Here is a 19,011-nt window from a genome sequence, read left to right on the forward strand (position 1 = left end):
ACTGAGGGATAAGATGGAGAGAAAGAAGAGGTCCAAAACCTCCAAAGCAGCCTTTTTGATAGCTATCTGCAATAGGTTTTAGTCCCAATTATAATAATTATACGTTCTCTGTAGGAGTTCATTGGCAAAATTGTTTTGGTGAAATGCTGATAATCCCTTGAGTAGTTTCATGTTCTGAAGGAATCAGAGGTAGAGATGAACATTTATTCAAAGCTGAACCTTTGGTAGGTCTACCTGGCATCTCTGGTGGCTTGTATGAATAAGGGGACCAGGCTGTCTCAGTGAACATCAGTGCTCTCGGTGAGGGTGAACACAAACCATACCAGCTGTCCATAACCATCACCTCTCCATAACCGTAAGCTCTCCAGATCCACTAAGATGCACATCTCCAGTGCAGGTCCAGGAGATGTGGATTTACTGCACTTCAGGCAGGTCAGTGAGAGGAGAAGGCAATGCCTAGTAAGGTGCAGCACTAGGGGCTGATAGCTGGAGGAGATGGCTACCATGGTGGGAAGAGTTTCCATTCAACAGAAACTCTTGGTCCCATCTCAGCCTGGATGTTGGCTCCTGCTACTAACACGTGGAAATCTCTGCTGGATGTCAGTGCTGACTCTCCCTTTCATATTAGCAAAAGACTTGTCTTAAGGATATGTTTTTAAAGGAGAACAGTTTATTTTTGCAGAGGTAAATCCTGTCCTATTCTAAAAACACTGATATTCTGTAGAATGGTTTTGTCCCCATCTCTCAGTATAGACATAGCTTTTCTGTCTTTTGGGTTTTTTGCATGCTGGATTTATGTTTTGTTTTGTTTTGTTTGTTTGGGTTTTTTTTGTTGTTTTTTTTCTTTTTTACATTAATATTAAAACTGAAAAAGTCATTAAGACCAAAATCACTGTTTTCTCTTGTTCTTTCCTTGTCACAAGCAGCAGCTATAGACCTTCCCACTCAGCTGAACTCACCCCAGCTTTGGGTTCTGCAGGTTCTTTGGAGCAGTATAGGCAAGTGCGTGTGGTTGAGTTAAAAAATAGACAACAATTATTTTTTCTTCTTTGTGAGACATAGTTAGTTTTATGCTGAGACAAGATATCAGAAAAGCAGATGAATAAGCATCAGGGGACCCCAACCCACTCACGCAATGAAATCAGAAGTCCTTGCTGAGACCCTGGGCTTGCTGAGGAATACAGTTCAGCAAGTGCATGGTTCTTTTTGGGTTTGAGGCCACTTTGGCCAGGCCAGCATCCACCCAACTTTCAAGGTAGCAATTAAACACTTGTAAATACTTCATTGTTCTTAGGAGGGCAGAAAAATTGCTGGCATGCTCTCACTCCTGACAGCTTCCACTGAAAAGAGGCTGAAAAGCACAGGAATGTTTAATTTAGATAGGAAACATGTAAGTGGTGATTAGGTAAAGGTACACAGGGCAATGAAAAATACAGAAAAACACCCAGAAAAAATAGAAATCAGGTTTCCAACTGCATTAGAACAAAAAAAGGTGCACGCATAAAATCACAAGTAAGCACCTTTGAAAGTTACATTTATTTTATATGCAACACAAATACTCTGACAAACTCACCGAGTCAGCTATCTCTCGGTTTCACTTTGATGTGTGCAAGTGTGTAGATGACAAGATTGCAGGCAGGAGCATTATGGAGGGTAGCAGAGAGCTGAAACAGAGGTGTAGCAGGAATTCTTGCCCTCAGTTGATTTCTGATCTTCCAGCATCAGTTTTCATTTCCTTACCTCTGCTGAAATCCTGCAGTATAAAAAATAAAATGTAGTGAACTTTACTGAAAAAAACAATAAATCAGATTCCAAAGCAGAGAATAATTTATGAGCCTGTTTGCAGTGTAAAAACACCTAATGTTACAGCTGCACCTCTCTGTTTGTGGCCATAATAGACCTTCTCGTGTGATGAGTACCACGAGTGGTGAGCATCATGCTCCAGGGGAATGACAGTGTGGGGAGAACCAGCATCTGCAGCCACTGAGCTATGGTTCCTGCTGCAGTCAGCATGTGGTGTTTCCCTCTCTTGGGACATGGGCCCAAATATCTCCCTTTCAACTGCACTGATCTGTGATCTGAAAGCCCTGAAGCTGAAACCACCAGCTTAGGGAAAGCTCTGGGTCTTTACTGAGAACCAAGTTCCCTTTTCCAGGCTTTCTTCTGCAGGCCAAAAAAATATGTGGATACCCTAATAATTTACTGGACTTTAGAAAAAAGAAGCTCCAAAAGCACTCCAGAATGACTCAGCATTTTCTTGGAGACAGCTCATTGTGTCCCAGTGCTGTTATGTCCCAATGCCAGCATGCAAAGGACACAAAACCCCATGCCACAGCCCACAGTGCTAAGGGCCAGCTGCATAGGGAGGGGGGATGCCCAGCCTATATGCTGGTTTGGGGGGTACCCTGGGGTCACCCACCCAAAACACAGCCTCTACACCCTATGCTGTGCACTGCAGGGAGACGTTTAGGGATGAAATTGGGCTCAGAAACTCAGCACCAAATGCTTAACTATGCTGCTGAAAGGAGCAGCATGCTGTTCTCACCAGGTCACCCTGCAGGCAGAAACTCCTAGAGGGTACAGTGCCATTCCAAGGCATGCAGAGGAATGCTATCCTGCTTTGCTGCCTGGTTGGAGTTTTGGTGGAGAAATTAAATATTTGCTGTGCTGGACTGGGTTTGGTGGCTTGACCCATCACACAGCAACAGGAGGTCTGTGCCTCTAGAAGTCTTCATCTGACTAAAACCTGGAAATAATTATTGGAACCCAGATATGCAGATCTCTTGACCCCATGAATAAATCCAGTATTTCCTCCTGCTCTTGCTGATGGTGAGGAAGTAAAGACCCTCCCTCTCCCTTCAATTATTTTGCCTTTATTGATAATAAACTGCGGGGCAAAGGATGCATTTGATAGCTCTTACAGAGCCAAGGGAGATGAGTCAGGAAAACTGTGACTGGTGAAGCATGTGGGTGTATGTGTGCCTGCACTCAGAAATGGGTTTGTTTCCGTAAATTTGATTGCCTTCTGAAAAATGTATATCCTGTTTCAGAGGAACTGATTAAATATAGGCTTGTCTACTAGAGCAAGTTCTGAAAAGGCTGTGTGTATTATCTGCCAGAAGAGCTCTATATAGTTTCTTTCTGAGCTTCTGCAACCTTTATAAGTATGTAAGAGCACTGTAGATTTGTGTGGACTTTGACCAAGGGAAGCGAAGACACGTATCTGAAGCTACAAATTGGACTATGGATAAGAACTCTCCTGAAATCTATATGCAATTAAAAGCCCAATCTTCCTTCCTATAGTGACAAGGTTATTGCTTTTATATAGCTGAACAGAGATGAATGAGCCTACTGATTAATAGCACTAAGATTTATGACACTGTGCTTGCCCCAAATATGATGGGAGAATAGCTCTCTGGGTGAGATATTCTAGCTGAATAAATTTGACATGACTTTTCTTTCTTTTTTTTTTTCCAGCTTGGTATTATTTGGGAGAGTTGCACTGCATTCAGAGATCGTTAATGCTGTGGTTTGAATATCTACTAATTGTCCCATATATATCCATCCTTTATAGAACTATTACCAATAATTAGAGCCCCACAAAGACAAATGTCACTGATAAAGACAAAACACAAAGTACGGTATTTTAAAGACCATGACACTCTAATGGCATTAAATTCTTGGCAAGGGCCTGACCTTGCAGCATGGACGGGCATGTGTGCTCCAGCCCATGGACCAAGCCTGCATCACCACCTTCTTTACTGCCCATGAACAAGCAGCAGGCTGGTGGGCTGGATTTGACCCGAGGAACAAGTGTGAAGACTTGAGAGTTAAGGGGATATGTTATCAGGCTCTGAGAAGCACTGGCAGCGTGAGGGCAGGGTGCCTGTGGTTTGCCTGCTTCCACTGTTAACAAAGTCTTGCTGTCTTATAGCATTGTAGCATCCTCACAGGTTGAGGGAAATGAATTTTGGAGGAGGCTCTTGTTCCATTCTTCCTGCAGGAGAAGCCAAGTTCGTTTCCTTAATTCAGTCACAAAGAAATCTTTGTGCAAAGGGAATACCAGGACACCCATCTGCCTATTTACCCTCGGCTGCAAGCAAGGGTCCCCACTTGCACTTCTGACTTTGTTTTCCACTGTGTGCTTTCTGTTGGTTTTGTTTTATTCTGCTTTGTTTTGCATTCAGGATGCAGCAACACACCTGATTGGGGAGTATCTCTACTGCTCTCCGCTGGTTCAGTATCGTGCAGCCCAGCAGGGATAACAATGTGGTCCAATTTGATGGCATCAAAAAAATATCCTGAAAAGGGGTACACGAGCAGTTGCTTATCTCAGAAGGAGTCCATGAAGCAACAGGGGAAAAAAATTGAAAAAATTGAAAAAATACTGAAAAGAAAACAAATTCTTTTCTGGACAAGGCACACTGATGATGGAGCTCATCTCAGAGTTGCTTCTCCCTTTCATTTTCTCTTCTCAGAGCCCATCACCTGTGATAACCCAAGTGAATCTTCAGGCTCTTCTTTGTCCACTGAGCATTCTCTGCCATTTGGCTTTGTCTGTGTCTATATTTATTTGTTTGCAAGAGTATGAGTGTCACCTTTCTTTTAGCACAAGGCTCTCACCTATTTTTGGAGTTTCCCAAACTCAGGGGACACTTTTCTCCACCTTTCTGTCACCATCTGGGCTTGGCATTGAGTGCATGAAGCTCACTGCAATGACTTAAAAGCACCTCAGGCTTCAAAATTGTTAAGAAAGTAAGAGCAATTCATGTGCTGGTCAGCAGGAGAATATGTGCAGGAGCAGTAAAAGCAGCCAGACCTGGGGCTGGCAGGGTTTGATCAGCAGCTGGCAGGATGGGTGTGATTTAGATTTTAGTGCTGGGCAGGGCACCTGCCTTGGCACCAAGTTTGCCACGTAGTCAAGGCAAAAGAACTTCTGCTTTGCCATTTCACTACCCGTTTGCTGGTTTGGGCAGAAACTTCTTTCCCCATTGGTTTGGGAAAACATCCGTCCTTTATTTAATTCATTCAAAGCTGTGTTTATTGTGATCAACACTCACCAAAAAGAGCAGCTGTTAAATTTAGCATAAAGTAACACATCTGGCAATAACACTGTAAGCAACAAAAAACACAAGCCGGGTATAGCTCTTAAAACTTGAATTATTAAAATGGAAAATAATTATTTTCAAGGTACGGAGCTACAGAACCATGCATATAAGCACACAGGTGAGAGAACATACCAGGAGACATGGGGGTTTGCAAAATATGGGGAGGAAATGGGGTCTGGATGTTTATGAACAGTTTGCTGAAATCATGTTTATATACAGTGTTCTGCTTAGATCTGTCTGGGCTTTCTGCTCCCTAGCATTAAAACCCACATGCAAATGTTAGAAATAGGGAATAGTATAAGTCTGAACCAGCCCTGGAATGGGTTAGAAAAGAGAAGATAAATTGAGAAGTGACAGTTTTTCCCATTGCGTTTTCCAAAATGCCATACTTTTAAGGGATCAGGATCATAAATGCACTGCTCCAAAAGCACAAAATACAGAGAGGATTATGAAAATGAACTAAATCTACATAGATGAACACTATCAGCAGAGTTTAGTGTATGTGGTCAGTTTTAGAATGCAAAAAATTATCCTTTGGGTTGGAGTTTCCATCTATTCAAGAAGGAAAGGAAGAAGGAATCAGCAACTTGTGGCTTGCTACTCTGTCTGTCCAAGTGCATTCAGGTCAGGTTCCTCCCAGAGCAGAAAACAAGACCCTTTTCATCAACCTCAAAGAGAACCAGCAAAGAGAGATGCAGCAAGAAGGAAAGCTGCTTTCTCCCCTTCCTGACTCTGTTTTCTGGAGTGCTTCAAAGAATAAAAAAGCCACACACAAGTGCAAGGCTGTGTCTGGCGCGGAGAGTTGGATCCAGCCTATGGGATGCGAAGCTCATGGCTTTTGGGGCTCAAAAATCCTCATGGCACTGTCAGACATTGTGTTACTGCTTAACGTGCATGATGAAGGGAGAGCAGAAATCACTGCTTTTCAGACCACGCAGCATTTGTCCTTCTTGCTACGACCCACAGCGGCTCTCCGGGGATGACACGACTCCCTGTGCTGTCTAGGAAAGCCTCAGTATTGGGATATTGCCAAAAAGAGGGGCAGCCCTGGGAAGGCTGCAAAGCAGCTCCTGCCCGTTTCTGATCTTGTGGCACCATCCAGTGGCCGCTGGCAAAGCATTGTCACTTTCCTGTCACCACGTGTTGTCCCCCTTGCAGCCTGGCTCTGAGGGGCCTTTGGGACCGAGGTGGTTCCCAAAATATCAGTGATGGCTTGGCTGGGCCCTCCAGGAAGGAAGGCCTTTTTTTTCTTCCTAAAAAAAGCAATGTGATTCTGACACTGCCATCAATTTAATTACATCAGCTCTGCCTCATAAATTGAGGTTATGTTTAAGTCCCATTTTAGTAATTTAATTGCATCAATTTAATTGCCATTGCATCACTCCAATTATCACTAGATTTGTTCCAGAGACCTTCTCTCAATTTGATTCTCTGGCTCTTACTGTTTTGCTCCCAATTACATGAATCCTGATTTCTCCCTCTACAAAGAGGGTGAGTGAACAAACATTTGCCAGGGTGAGTAGCACCAGAAAGGATGCCTTCAATATCAGAGCAAGAGGAAACACAGTGTCCAGGAGCCTCAATTCAGAGCAGCAAGAGCCACCAAGGGAGCCTCAACCAAGCCAAGTGCAAGGTCCTACACCTGGGTAGGAGCAATGCCAGGCACAGCTACAGGTTGGGCAGAGAAGAGATTCAGAGCAGCCCTGCGGAGAAGGACTTGGGGGTGCTGGTCTATGAGAAAATTAACATGAGCTGCCTTCAGTGTGCGCTTGCAGCCCAGAAAGCCAACCGTATCCTGGGCTGCATCAAAAGGAGCGTGACCAGCAGGTCAAAGGAGATGATCCTGCCCCTCTACTCTGCTCTTGTGAGACCTCACTTGGAGTACTGTGTGCAGTTCTGGTGTCCTCAACGTAAGGAGGACATGGAGCTGTTGAAGATGATAAGAAATTGTCCCCATAGCCATTTGCACAAGATACCTGGAGTTTCTTGGTGGGCTGGCCAGTGCTGGGGGATGCCGAGCTCCCACCTGGGAAAAGTTTTACCCTGCTGGGCGGTCCCGGTGCCACTGCATCCAGGCATCTCTCCAAAAGCCTCACCATCCTGGACATGGCTGTCCCTATGCAGGGCAGAGCCGGTTAAACAGGGAGCACCAAGGCAAGGTAATGGCACACGTGGATGAGAAGGGAGGGGGCCACCAGGCACCCCAGGGTGAGCTGCTTTCTAAATAGCTTAAAGTCACTAGCACTGCCTGGACCCATCCCAATGTAGCTGTTTCAGGAAGCAAATGTTTTGTGCATAGGATGAAGCATGGGGGGTTTCCCTCCCTGAGCAAGTACTGGGTGAATAACACCCCTGTGTGAGAGGGGATGCTGGAGGAAATCTCCGCACACGCAGCCCAGGTCGGTGGTGTATGACGCAGCACCAACATCTCTTTTTTGGCCTAGGACACACCACAGCCATGTGCAAGGAATACTTGCTGATGTCTGTGGTTAATGCATAGGTGAGAGGCACCTGCCACTGCTCCTAAATTCCATGAGGGGCCACAGGAGAGTCCCCACATCATCTCCTGCACGTGGTTCCCAACAGGTTTTACAGCATACAGCCAACTGTTAAAACAAGCTTTCCTTCTTATGTTTGTCAGCCCTTTGGGGTTCCCTGAATCCTCTAGATAGTCCAGTTTCCCCTGTGCAAAGGAAGAGCTGAAGATCTACTGTGCCCTAGGAAAAAGGGGCTAATACCAATGCCTGAAGGGGGTTTTTGTCACTACAAGGGCATATAGTGACAGGAAAAGAGGTTAGAGCTTTAAGCTGAAAGAGGGGAGATTTAGATTAGATATTAGGAAGAAGTTCTTCCCTGTGAGGGTGCTGAGGTGCTGGCACAGGTCCCCAGAGAAGCTGTGGCTGCCCCATCCCTGGCAGTGCTCAAGGCCAGGCTGGACGGAGCTTGGAGCAGCCTGGTCTAGTGGAAGGTGTCCCTGCCCATGGCAGGGGGTTGGAACTGATGAGCTTTAAGGTCCCTTCCAACCCAAACTATTATAAGATCCTATAAAATACCCTGGCAGGGTCAGGTACAAAAGTTGCTGATAGATAAAGCCATCAGTGCCCTGTTGCCTGGCTGGGTATGGGTGGGGTACAATGTGTTCCACTTCAACCCCAGGAAGAAGGTGACACGGTGGCACTGGTGGTACTAACCTGGGTTGTTCCCACCCCTTCACTAACCCACAGCAGTTGCTACAAGAACAGGCGGTACCTGAACCAGCAGTTTCCTCCAGCGAGTCCAGGTCTGACCCATCAGAGTCAGTCTCATCACCCAGCATCACTGCAGAGAGCGCTGGCTTCACGGAGGACAGGCTGAGCTGCTTCCCTCTCAGCATCACTTCTGAGCTGGAATGCAGAGATGGGTCAGATGCAGGGTTGCTTTGGCATCCCTCTTCCCCACTCCTGAAGCAGAGGCAAGGAAGCTCTGTGATGTTCTGAACTATGATCCAGCCCTGAGGAGAGCACCCCATGGAGAAACCTCATGGTCCCCATGGACTTGGATAGGTCCATCACACCCACTGACTGCAAACATATTGCTGCTAGCATCTCAACAAATACACCCATACCTTGCATGTGTTTGCTATTGCTTTGCTTGAGTTTAAAACCTCAATCTGGCTTTCTCTTGCTCTTGGAGGAAATAAGTAACTTCTTTTCCTCACCTGCTCTTGGTCACAGGTGAGCTCCTCTTCTCTGCTGCCAACTCATATCCTCTTACAGTGTTTCTTCTGTGCATCGTCTGCAAGCTTTTATTTTACAACTTCACTATTTTTGCTCCAAACCCCCAAGAGAGTTTGTTCATCCCCTTGCACAGGTTCTGGGAAGGGAAGAAGGAGCCAAACACCAGAGGGAAATGTCCCTTGTTTGTGTCCAGCACCATATGGTGGGTACAAGCCCTCAGGTCTGACTTTGCTGAGTTGTTTGAGTCAGCTCAAACAAGCAGGGAGACTCCAGTTTGTTTCCAAACAAAACCCTCTGTGGTGCCACATCACCCACCACTCAGCACTTTCCAAAGGTGCTGCTGTTTGGGAAGCATGCAGCATACTTAGGGCCAGATTTAGGGTCCTTGGGCACTGCCTGCCTGGGCATCAAAAGGAGATGGTGGGACTCACCTCCTTCGTGGGACAACTCGGTGGGTTCTGCTGGTCCCCACAGTGCCCCAAGGAGTCCTTGAGGGGATGTACGTGGAGAGGGCTCTGCTCCAAGACACAGGGTGAGGGATCACTGTGGCTTCAGGCTCTACTGCAGCTGGTATACTCATGGGCTTCAACCCATGAAAGGACCTGGGAGTCTTCAGGCTTTGAGCTGGAAAGCAATATTGAGAGCACGGAGAATCACCACCCATTTCTTGATAGTCCTGTAGGCTGCCCTTGGAGGAGCCATGCAGCCTACCCAACATGGGGCTGTATAGAAAAAGAGGGCAAAAGGGATTTGCAAGCACTCCCAGACCTGTGTTTCACTCTGCTGGGGCTTTTGGGGACAGCTGATGTTTTTTCCTGAATATGTCAGAACAACCCACATAGGTCAATATACAGAGAGAAATTGCAGAGACTTGCATCGCCCAAAATGCCTTTTGCTGCCCTTCTCTGTCATGTTGCAAGAAGACAGCATCCCATGGCCATCAGTGGGTGGCCACAGATCCCCATGGTTGGTCCCTGGAAGGGACAGGAGGTCACTGTACCTGGGATGGCAGAGAGCTGCTGAGGCAAAGCACTGCTGGACTTCTTGCATCGCCTGACTTTCCCCATCAGTGCTTGGACCAACTCATCCCTCAGGTGGAGGAGAGCAGGAAATTTCACAGCCTTCTGTTGCTGCTGAAGCCTGACCAGAGCCTGGAGTCTTTTGTAGGTCCGAGTGGAGATTCCCTTTGCAACCTAAAGCAGAGGACAGCTGAGGAGCCTGGCATTGTCCTCCCACAGCACCGGGGGTGGTGGTGGGGTGGTGGGGTGGTGGGGTGCATGTGGAAACAAGCCTTTGGCAGAATTATCCATATCTCAAGAGCATCCTACAAGCTCCAGGCCCTGTCTAAAACCCAAGGACCCTCTCACCAGCCCTGACACCTATCATTTTGCTGGCACAATGTATCCTGTGCAAACAGCCCACATTTGCAAAGCCCTCACCTGTTTTGGTGAAAGACTGCTGAAGAGTAAATCTCAGTTATTTGGGGCAATTTCTAGGCTACAGGGTAACCGCGTGCAGCATTTTCCCTTAGCATGTATTTATAGCTCAAAGAGGTTTTGTGACCATGAATGTCCTGGGCTTCTAGAGGTGTAAAATGATGAGAAGGGTGAATGGGGGTGTTAGTTTGTGAGTCTGGCTTTGGGCACCTCTGCTGCTTTAGATGCCACTGCATCAGTTCCCCACATGCTGGGGAAATGGGGGACATGCCAGGGCTTCAGCCTACGTGAAATGAACCCAGGAGTGCTCCTTAAAAGCACCTCCAGAAAACAATCACACAGAAAGTCATTCAATCACCGCTTTGTCTTTGTGCCTTCAGGACCTAAACCCAGAAATGCTGCCTTGCTCAGAAACATGGGTCGATGGACTAATGTGGATCCCTGCTGCCTGCGTGCTCTCTGCCCTTGCACCGTCTCTGCAAGGTGCTAGGTGGTGGTGTTGCATTGCCAGGAGCTCGGGAAGGAGGTACTATTTAATATGCTTGGCATGAAAAGTACTTGGACAGTGAAAGTCCCCTTGAAATCCCCATGACAGGGGCTGCTGTGCCCTCAAACACCCTCCTTCCCTAGAAGAGAGGGAGGCCTGGGTAATTTAGCATATGAAAGGCTGCTTGTGAGAAAGATTTGCTGGAAAGATACTAATAACCAGCCTCAGAGATGGGAGCACGGTGGTTTATTCCCTGTGCTACTGTGTGATTCTGCCTCCACCTTCCCATTTGCCTCTCGGAGAGTCATTGCTCCAGATGGGGATTACTTTTTTTTTCTTTTACTGACTGTTAATATTTCAGTTGCTTCCCCCCCCCCCCCCCCCCCCAAAAAAAAAAAAATAAAATTAATCAGTTCAGAGCAGTTTTTGTGTTCCTGCACTGGGCTGGCACTGCAAATGCTGGCACAGAAAGGGCAGACTTACCCTCTTGACGCCCATGCTCTCCAGCTTTTCCTCCAGCACTTCTTCCAGGATGTGGCGAAACTGCTTCAGGAGGTTTGGGTTTCTCCGCAGGGCTTCCAGCAGCCTCTGCTTCCCACCCTGGATGGCCTCCTCACTGCCTGGAGTAGAGGTAGGTGGTGCTGGTACCAGTGCAGTGATGCACTGGCTGTGCCCTGGGAATGGGGCTGGTGGAATCGTTTTCCTCTTTGCAGATACAGGTCCCACCAGTCCCAGAGGAAGAAACTGATTGCTCTCAGCAAACTACATCCCTCTGAAAAGGGGCAATTTTCTCCTCTAATTTGATTAATCCCTGTCCACAACTTCTCTAAAATCCCACCTATGTCCAAGTAGCTGCCTGGAACAGTTTCCCCATTGGCAGCAGGGCTGGTCACGGCGCTGTTGTAGTCTGTATAACTGAGAGGGGAACAGTAAGCTGACCCCCTCTGCCCCCAGCCCACCACCTCATCACAGTCAGCTTTGCACAGCACTGCTTATCCTCCCTGCGCAACACCTGAAGCCAAACACCAGTTTCATCCTGGTGCTCTCAGAATAACGATGGTTCAAACTCTGGTACCCACCTGCTGACTTTTCATCAGCTTCCGCTTTGGTCACCTCCTGGGTCACTGCAGGGAGGAAAGGAGACTGAGAGTCAAAGATGAGCTGAGGCCCCAGCACAGAAGCAAGTGTTGATTGCCACCTGCTTTTACTATACAGAAAGTATGGACACAAGTGTTCCTTTGGCTCAGGTCTGGCACCAAGGGGCTTTCCCACCAAGACTGCTGACTGGATTATGTCAATGGGCAAACAGCCATCTTCAGGGTTGGGGTCAGTGATGTACCCCTTGAGTATTTGCTAACAACCATTCCTGGTTTATGTTTTCTGAGCAGCAGCACCTGGCCGGGTCTGCAGCTGTGTTGCAGGCATGAGGAAGCTGAGAAGTCCCCGCTTTCTTTCCCTGGCACTTGATTATAGGAAACCCAGACTGTAAGGAAGAAACCACAACATGCCTCAGCTCCTTGTTTTTATGCAAATAGCCACTGGCTTAATTTTGGAGGAGGCAAGGTCATCTGCTGTGAGTACTTGATTGAAATCTCATTCCTTTGGGGTATAGCTATAATGCAAAACCCACCTAAGAGACAAGTTAGTTTTGCACAAGCAATCAGATCTGTGGTGTATGCTGTTGCAGCCGATCATCAAGGGACTGAAAGATGTCCACTCCATGAGAGGGGCAGACAGCCAGCTCCCTGAAGAAGACTTCATGGCATGCTTTTGTAAAGAGAGACAGAGAAGAAATTGTGGTCTGAAGGGCTGTTAGCTATGAAAGACTTAGCTAGACACAAATTGATTCACTTTAAAAATGCAGTCATTACCTTCAGGTTTTCCTGCAGAGAGCAGCTTGATCTGTAAAGAAATAGACTGGGCATCATTCAAAGATAATTTCTTTGTCTATAATTTGGGGTAATTTTTCCTCTCTCTCTGGAAAGTATTAAATGTATTCAAAAAAGCAGCAGAAAATAGCAAGAGCCTAAAGTGGGCACATAAGCTCCCCAAGAGCTATTCCCGTTAAGGAGACCACCTAAGAGGTCAGCTTAGGGACTTTCCCTTCCATAATATGGTCGCTAGCACATCAGATGCCATTCTGTTACATATATGTGTTATCTGCAGATCTGATGCAATTGCAATGCAAAGTGTTGCTCTGGTGACCTACACCCTGGTGGGCATGATTTGTGCCAATGATACTCATGGTATGCTTCATATTCAGTGAGTGCAAAAATAGCCAAATGTAGCAAAGCATTACAGAATGGGGTTGAAATTAGGCTTAGTCTTGATTTAGTAAATGTTTTAAGGTTGCTTAAATACCTGCTTAAAACTTCCTGATGAACTGAGACCTTGTTCTTTTTTATTTTTACTTTCCTTCTTCTCCTGGGACTTGGTGAGTCTGGGCTGCTCCCTGAGATGGGTGCTGAGGGCATCCATTTGCTGATGGACACAGTCCATAACTGCCCACTGGTCCTGTGATGGGGTGTCACGGGGTGTCTTGTTCTTTTTCTTCAATTAAAAGGGGCAAGAAATTAACAAGAAGACTTGAACATAGTAAAAATAGGTCTGGAGCCACCTCTTCCCTTCTCCAGCAAGGGCAGCTCTCTGGATTTTTTATTCATTATTAAGATGCCTTCCAAAAGACAGATCTGGCTTTGCAGAAGAGGTATGGCCACCTTCAAAGTCTGCTGGTGGCAAGCCTGTGTCTTCTCATCAGCCGTGATAGGATGTGGCTTTGGTCACTGCATTTCTTTTATTCTTTCCCCTTCATAACACGGCTTTGAAGTCCAGCCAAGGCTCATTGGAAGTGTGTAGCCCTGCTTTTTCTTCCTACCACTTACTGGGGTGATCTGCAGAGAGAGCATCTCCAGTTCTTCTGAAAAGACCTAAAATCTCTGGATTTGAACCATAAAGGAAATGAAGCCTTTTCTGAGTGAGGTGCTTGGGAGCTAGCAAGGACATCTGGCACCTATCTGGACTTCCTGTGTGCTGTTCTTCCTATGTACTGTTCTTCCTGTGCAAGTCCTTCAGTTCCTACCTCTGCTCTGCCCTCTGCCAAATTAAATACATGGGCTTTTCTCTCCTTGGCTTGTGGACATTGAGAAGGAGGCAGATTGCTCCTATTTAAGTAAATAAATGTATTTTGTTTATTTAAGTGCTTTTCTATATGGTGAACTTCTGCAGTGCTCTGGTGAGGATGGGCTTCCTTGCAATAAGCAGGCTGACCTACGACTGTGACATGACATCTGCACCCTTCAGGACCCATTTCTGGACTCAGATTGTCCATGCTCTACACCTGTGTGAGGCCGTGGCTACCTGAACCTGAGCTAAGACCGGACAAAGCAGACGCACAGAGGTGCATGGATGTGGGTCCCTCTCCATCCAAATGCATCTCCTGGGATTCACAGTAAGGACACAGGTACAGCACTACTCACCTGCACCGCCATCCTCTCCCTCTCTGCCCTGCCTGATGCCTGCCACCATGCCTCCTCAGTGTCATCATCCCGCAGGGTTCCCAGGTTGGACTCCAACACCTCTCTGGCATGAAGCTCCTGCAGCTTCTGGAGTGGGGAAAGGAAGGAGCTGTGTGTTGCACAGGAGGCTTCGCTTTCCTCCTGGGGAACCCAAACTTGGCCAGCCACTGCTTCTGACCCCAAAATGCTTATGTACTCCAGGAACTAAGAAATGAGGCCTCTTTGGGTTGTGAACCTGTGATGCCACCTAGACCAGATGAAGCAGAAGGCTTGGATGTCCCCTCGCCTGCTTGTGCTTGCTTACCCCCTCCATGGCACTGCTCCTGCTGGCCATGTCTTTGAATGCTGTGAGGAAGAGCTGCTTCAGGCCATCTATCTCTTCATGCAGCTTTGTCCTCTCCTCCTCTTTCCACCTTTCCAAATATTTCCTGCTTTCCTCTTCTCGCTGTCGAGCTCTCTCTGTTTCCTAAAGGGAACGGAAAAATCAGGGCATGACATGGCTTGGCTACAGAGCAGAAGTACCAAAGGCTGGAGCTTTTGCCCTGGTGCCAGTGGTATGAGCACCAATGCTCTCATTACTCCCATCACTGCTCGAGCCTGCCTGCACACCAAGGGAAGTTTGAGGCAGTACAGCCTCCTGGGCAGGCATGCTTACACTGTCCTTATTTCCATGTAACATTTCCCCTAGGAACTGGGGGGAAGGGAGCAAGTTTTCCAAAGAAATAAACACAAGACCCACCATAAAATATTTTGCAGCAGTTTTTTCACCTGTGATTTAAAAATGCCCTGCATTTCATCACTTCTCTTCCCACCCCATCTTTTCCAGACAGGCAACAGTGCCCTTGCCCCATACCTGCTCCCTGTGCAGCTTCTCCACTTCCCTCTCTGCTTGCAGCTGCTGCTGCATCTCCCTCAATTTTGCCTTCAGCTCCTCCACTTCATCCTCCATTTGCTCCACCTGTCTCATCTTCCTCCTCTCTGCAAAGCTCAGGGAAACAGAGATGCTGTGAGCAAGGGTGTGATCTGTCAGCTCCTACTGGGGTTTTGGTTTGAGTAAGGTGGAGAATCCTACTGAAGCGGTATAGGGTTTCAAAGTGAAGAAGCAGGTAACTGAGCTGCAGGAGTGACCATGACAAATGTGGCTGTGTGGCCAGCAAATAGCAAAAGCAGCTTTTTTGTCTGCCAAGTTTAAGTGCTGGATGCAGGTGAAGCTGTAACAAGGCCCCTTGCCTCCCAAACATCGTCTTGCACTTGCAGTTTTCAATGGGTTTTGCAAAGGAATATCAATTTCTTGCCAAAAAACAGGCATGGGAAAGGTGAACCCCTCTCCCATTCCAGCAAAACACTCTCCCAAGCTCCCCAGAGGAGCTCTATCCCATGGAATAATTGGGTGTAGAAGATCCTTAGGGAAACCAGGGCATGGAGATGTAAATGCACCACAGTTTTGTATTTCACTCTATGTCCTACCTGTGCTTGAGGGAAATGCAGTAAGCAGAGAGCATTCAGTCAATGTTCACAGAAATGCAGAAGAAAGGAGTTATAAGAAGTTATCCTTAACCTCCTATGGTCACTCTGGTGGGAAAACCTGCCTGGGAAAGAGAGGGAAGACTTTGTCCCAGTGCTCACCCTTCTCGGTGGTCTCTGCGTGCCGGCGCTGCACATGGGCTTGCAGGAAGGAGCTGTTCATGAAGGCTTTATCACAGAGGTGGCACTGAAGAAGGGGAAAAGTCAGTAGAGGGACTGTAATCTGCAGAAAAGGGCACTCCCCATGTCCCTTGCAAGGCAGGCAAAGCTTTGCTGCTTTAGAGCAAAAGGGACGACCTCAAGAGACATGGCTGTTGTGTTGGAAGCACATAGAAGGAGGGTATTAGGAGTTTCTTCTGTCTGAAACCAAAGGAGAAGGCAGAAGCCAAGATGGTCCAGGAAAAACTGCTGTTTTCCCCAACGGAATAGTGCAATAATTGCAGTCACCAAGGCTCTGGTTATAATGGGGTCATTTGCTTGCAGGGATTATTGGGCTGTATGAACCTAAATCATGTGGTTTGGGTGCTTTAACTCTCCAGGAGTGAGTGGGTTGATTTGGTGAAGGCGAAGCAGCAGGCACAAAAGGCACATCCAGCAGGCTCCCTGCTGAAAGGGTGGAAAAGCCGGGTGGGGGTTAAGAGCAAAATCACCACCAAATGCAGGAGCATCCAGAAATCTTTCACTGGAGAATGCCTAAAGTCTCCCTGGCACGAGGTGTTCCTCCAGGACACAGGGATCTCCCGAGATCTCCCTATACAGACCTCTTGTCCTGCATTTTGTGCATCTCTGACTACCTGTAGCTGTCCCCTCATGAAAGAAGAGTTTCCCTCTCAGCTGGCAGTGACTTTGCAATTGCACCAGGGAAAGTAGCAGGGCCAGGGAGAGCACCTTCTCTGGGGCCAAGGTTTAACCACAGAAAGGTACAAATACAGCATACAACAAAGAGCATCCTGTATGGGGACGTGCTCTACACCCCTTACACCTTTCCATCACACACCTTGCAATAGATGTTGGGGCCAGCTTGCAAAAGGGGCTGCTGTATGGCAAGCAACTTCTTCCATCTTCTGCTCTCCTCTTTTGACACTTGGAGCTGCACCACCTGCTCTGCTGCCTGCTGCTGGGTGGAAGCCAGCTCTGCACGGGCAGCTTCCAGGCGCTGGGTGTGCATGGCCAGGCTGGTCCGCAGGCGCTCCTGGCAGTGCAGGAGGTACTCGATGCTCAGCTGGGCCATCCTGAGCACCTTGAGCAGGACGGGGTCTGCCGGCTGCCCGCAGTGGGGGCACCGCTCCCCATCCAGGTTACAGAAGGTGATGCTGGCAATGTGCTCCTGCAGCACAGCTACGTCCACCTCCCTGGCCACCCGCTCCACATCAATGGCACTGAAGCGACGCCAGTCCACACTGATCCGGCGGGGCTGGAAGTGGAAGGGGGGGATGTCCACTGGGATGGTGAGCCGTGGGGATGTCCCCAGCATCCCTGCAGCCCCAGTCATGAGTTGGTGGAATGGGTGGTAAAAGTCTGTAGAAAAGTGCTGGAAGGCAAAAGGGAAGGTTTGGTTAGGTTAGGCCTGACCCCCCGGGTCCACAGCAGCTCCCACCAGCCTGCACACAGTGGGGGAACTGGGGAGAGGGTGGAGCTTACCTTATGTAGCAACAAACAAAAATCCTTTTCATTTTCTATTCCCATCCTTACTACCTGCTGCCTTGCCAAATTCTGAAATACAGAAATCCTGCCAGTTTGTTCACCATCTGCTTTTGGTAAGGGAGACTTCTAAAACTGCCAGATTGGAACTCTATAATAACCCATTCTGAAGGGAGCTGTAAATCCCCCCTGAGGGTACCTGTTTTAGGGAAACGGAATTAGCCTGTTTTGAAAACAATACACGATGAAAACTGGACATGCTTTAGTATCACAACAGTCTGCTGCCTTCTGTGGTGCCCTGCTCTGACCTAAAACTAAACCACTGCAAGAAGCAGTGTTTGCTCATTTTCTTAGTAGTGTCCTAAACAATAATTAAACAAATATAGTTAAAATACCTAGTTTTAAATCTGTGAAATAGACCTATGTTGTTCTTAGTCTCTAGATAGAGATTTGCTGCTGCTGTTTCTATTTCCACTCTGCTACACCCCCCCCACCACCTTTAAGATAGTTCATTTTTTATTGCTGAAGGGTCACTTACCATATTTTTGGGTGCAGATGGGGCACCTACACAGGTTGAGTGCCCCAGGATGTTGGTCAAGCAGCCAGGGGCAGTGTTGGTGTATTGGTGTGTTGCTGGGTGTGCTGTGTACAATGGTAACAGGAGTCCCAGCCAGCCTAACACTCTGCAACACGTGCCCTCCCCAGCCTGCAGCTACTGCTGTGCTTCCAAACAAACAGGGTCAGTCAACCCAAGGAGGTGCTGAATAACTGCGTGCATGGTGCAAGAAAACCAAGCTTTCCTAGGCTGTGCTCTGCTGACTCAGAGGAAGAATGGGCAATGGTTGTCACTGCCCGTTCGCAGCAGGAAGAGTTCCCCAAACCAGCTTCTTTTTTTCCTAATTTCAGTCCTAAAAATGTTGTTCACAAGTGGGAGGCTCCAAGGCTTCCATTTGCCAGCTTTTCTCCAAGGCTTGGCCCCACCAGGCACACCGGGTGATGGTGGCATAAGCAGAGCTGAGCAAGGGCAAGGGGCTGCTAGGCTGAGCCAGCCTTCCATTGGCTTACCAACTGAGAGCCCAGCAGAGACACTTTCCATGGTGCCTGCATATGTGCTGGGATAAAATGATCCTGTTCCCAAGTTCTTTTGACGCTGGAACAGTCACAGGATTTCCCAGGAGTTATCTGGGGTTGCACAGGGTGGAGCTGCTTAATGCTGATACTGCAGCCAGTGATGTCTGCAAGCCAGTGAGCATTTTCCATCCCACAGGACTGTTTTTCCATCCCTACGAGCATCTTCACTACACTCACTGCTGGGATTGCTTCATCTGCATGGTGCTTCCTGTGTCCTTACAGGGCTGTTTTGCTCAGTCCAGCTCAGCATCATTCAAACCTATTGCAACTCTGTAAAGTCCTCTGTCAGGGACACAGGGTCCTCTCCTGCCCTAGGTAAGCTCGTTCATATCTCTGTCTCTCTCTAGTCTACTTTGTCAGGTCATCTGGTACCTTTTTGCCTCTAGCCCCATCTCCTATCAGGGCTTCTCCCTGCTGCATGTAAATACTAAGGGCCAGTGACCGCTCTGAGCC

The 19,011-nt window shown here is 47.8% G+C and overlaps 1 protein-coding gene across 2 annotated transcripts; it reads right to left on the bottom strand.

The window, feature by feature from the left end:
- Nucleotides 1-1,518: 1,518 nt before the first annotated feature.
- Nucleotides 1,519-18,286, bottom strand: DZIP1L (DAZ interacting zinc finger protein 1 like). 2 transcript variants are annotated; one of them, XM_061465231.1, is made up of 13 exons: nucleotides 16,784-18,286; nucleotides 15,889-15,973; nucleotides 15,116-15,240; nucleotides 14,567-14,728; nucleotides 14,224-14,349; nucleotides 13,163-13,297; nucleotides 12,619-12,649; nucleotides 11,827-11,871; nucleotides 11,231-11,367; nucleotides 9,825-10,017; nucleotides 9,256-9,448; nucleotides 8,358-8,491; nucleotides 1,519-1,753 (listed from the first exon to the last, which is right to left on the bottom strand). In XM_061465231.1, exons 1-13 carry the CDS (start codon nucleotides 17,276-17,278, stop codon nucleotides 1,737-1,739), a joined length of 1,878 nt encoding a protein of 625 aa, XP_061321215.1. In that variant the 5' UTR covers nucleotides 17,279-18,286; the 3' UTR covers nucleotides 1,519-1,736. The 2 variants fall into 2 exon arrangements, with proteins under 2 accessions (XP_061321215.1, XP_061321214.1); XM_061465230.1 differs by lacking the exon at nucleotides 1,519-1,753 and having other exon boundaries at nucleotides 7,797-8,491.
- Nucleotides 18,287-19,011: the final 725 nt, after the last annotated feature.

This window comes from Pezoporus flaviventris, unplaced genomic scaffold (genome assembly GCF_033815535.1).
Source record: "Pezoporus flaviventris isolate CSIRO_AGI_PZ_B2104156 unplaced genomic scaffold, CSIRO_AGI_Pfla_v1 ptg000040l, whole genome shotgun sequence".
In the NCBI taxonomy this organism is placed as follows: Eukaryota; Metazoa; Chordata; class Aves; order Psittaciformes; family Psittacidae; genus Pezoporus; species Pezoporus flaviventris.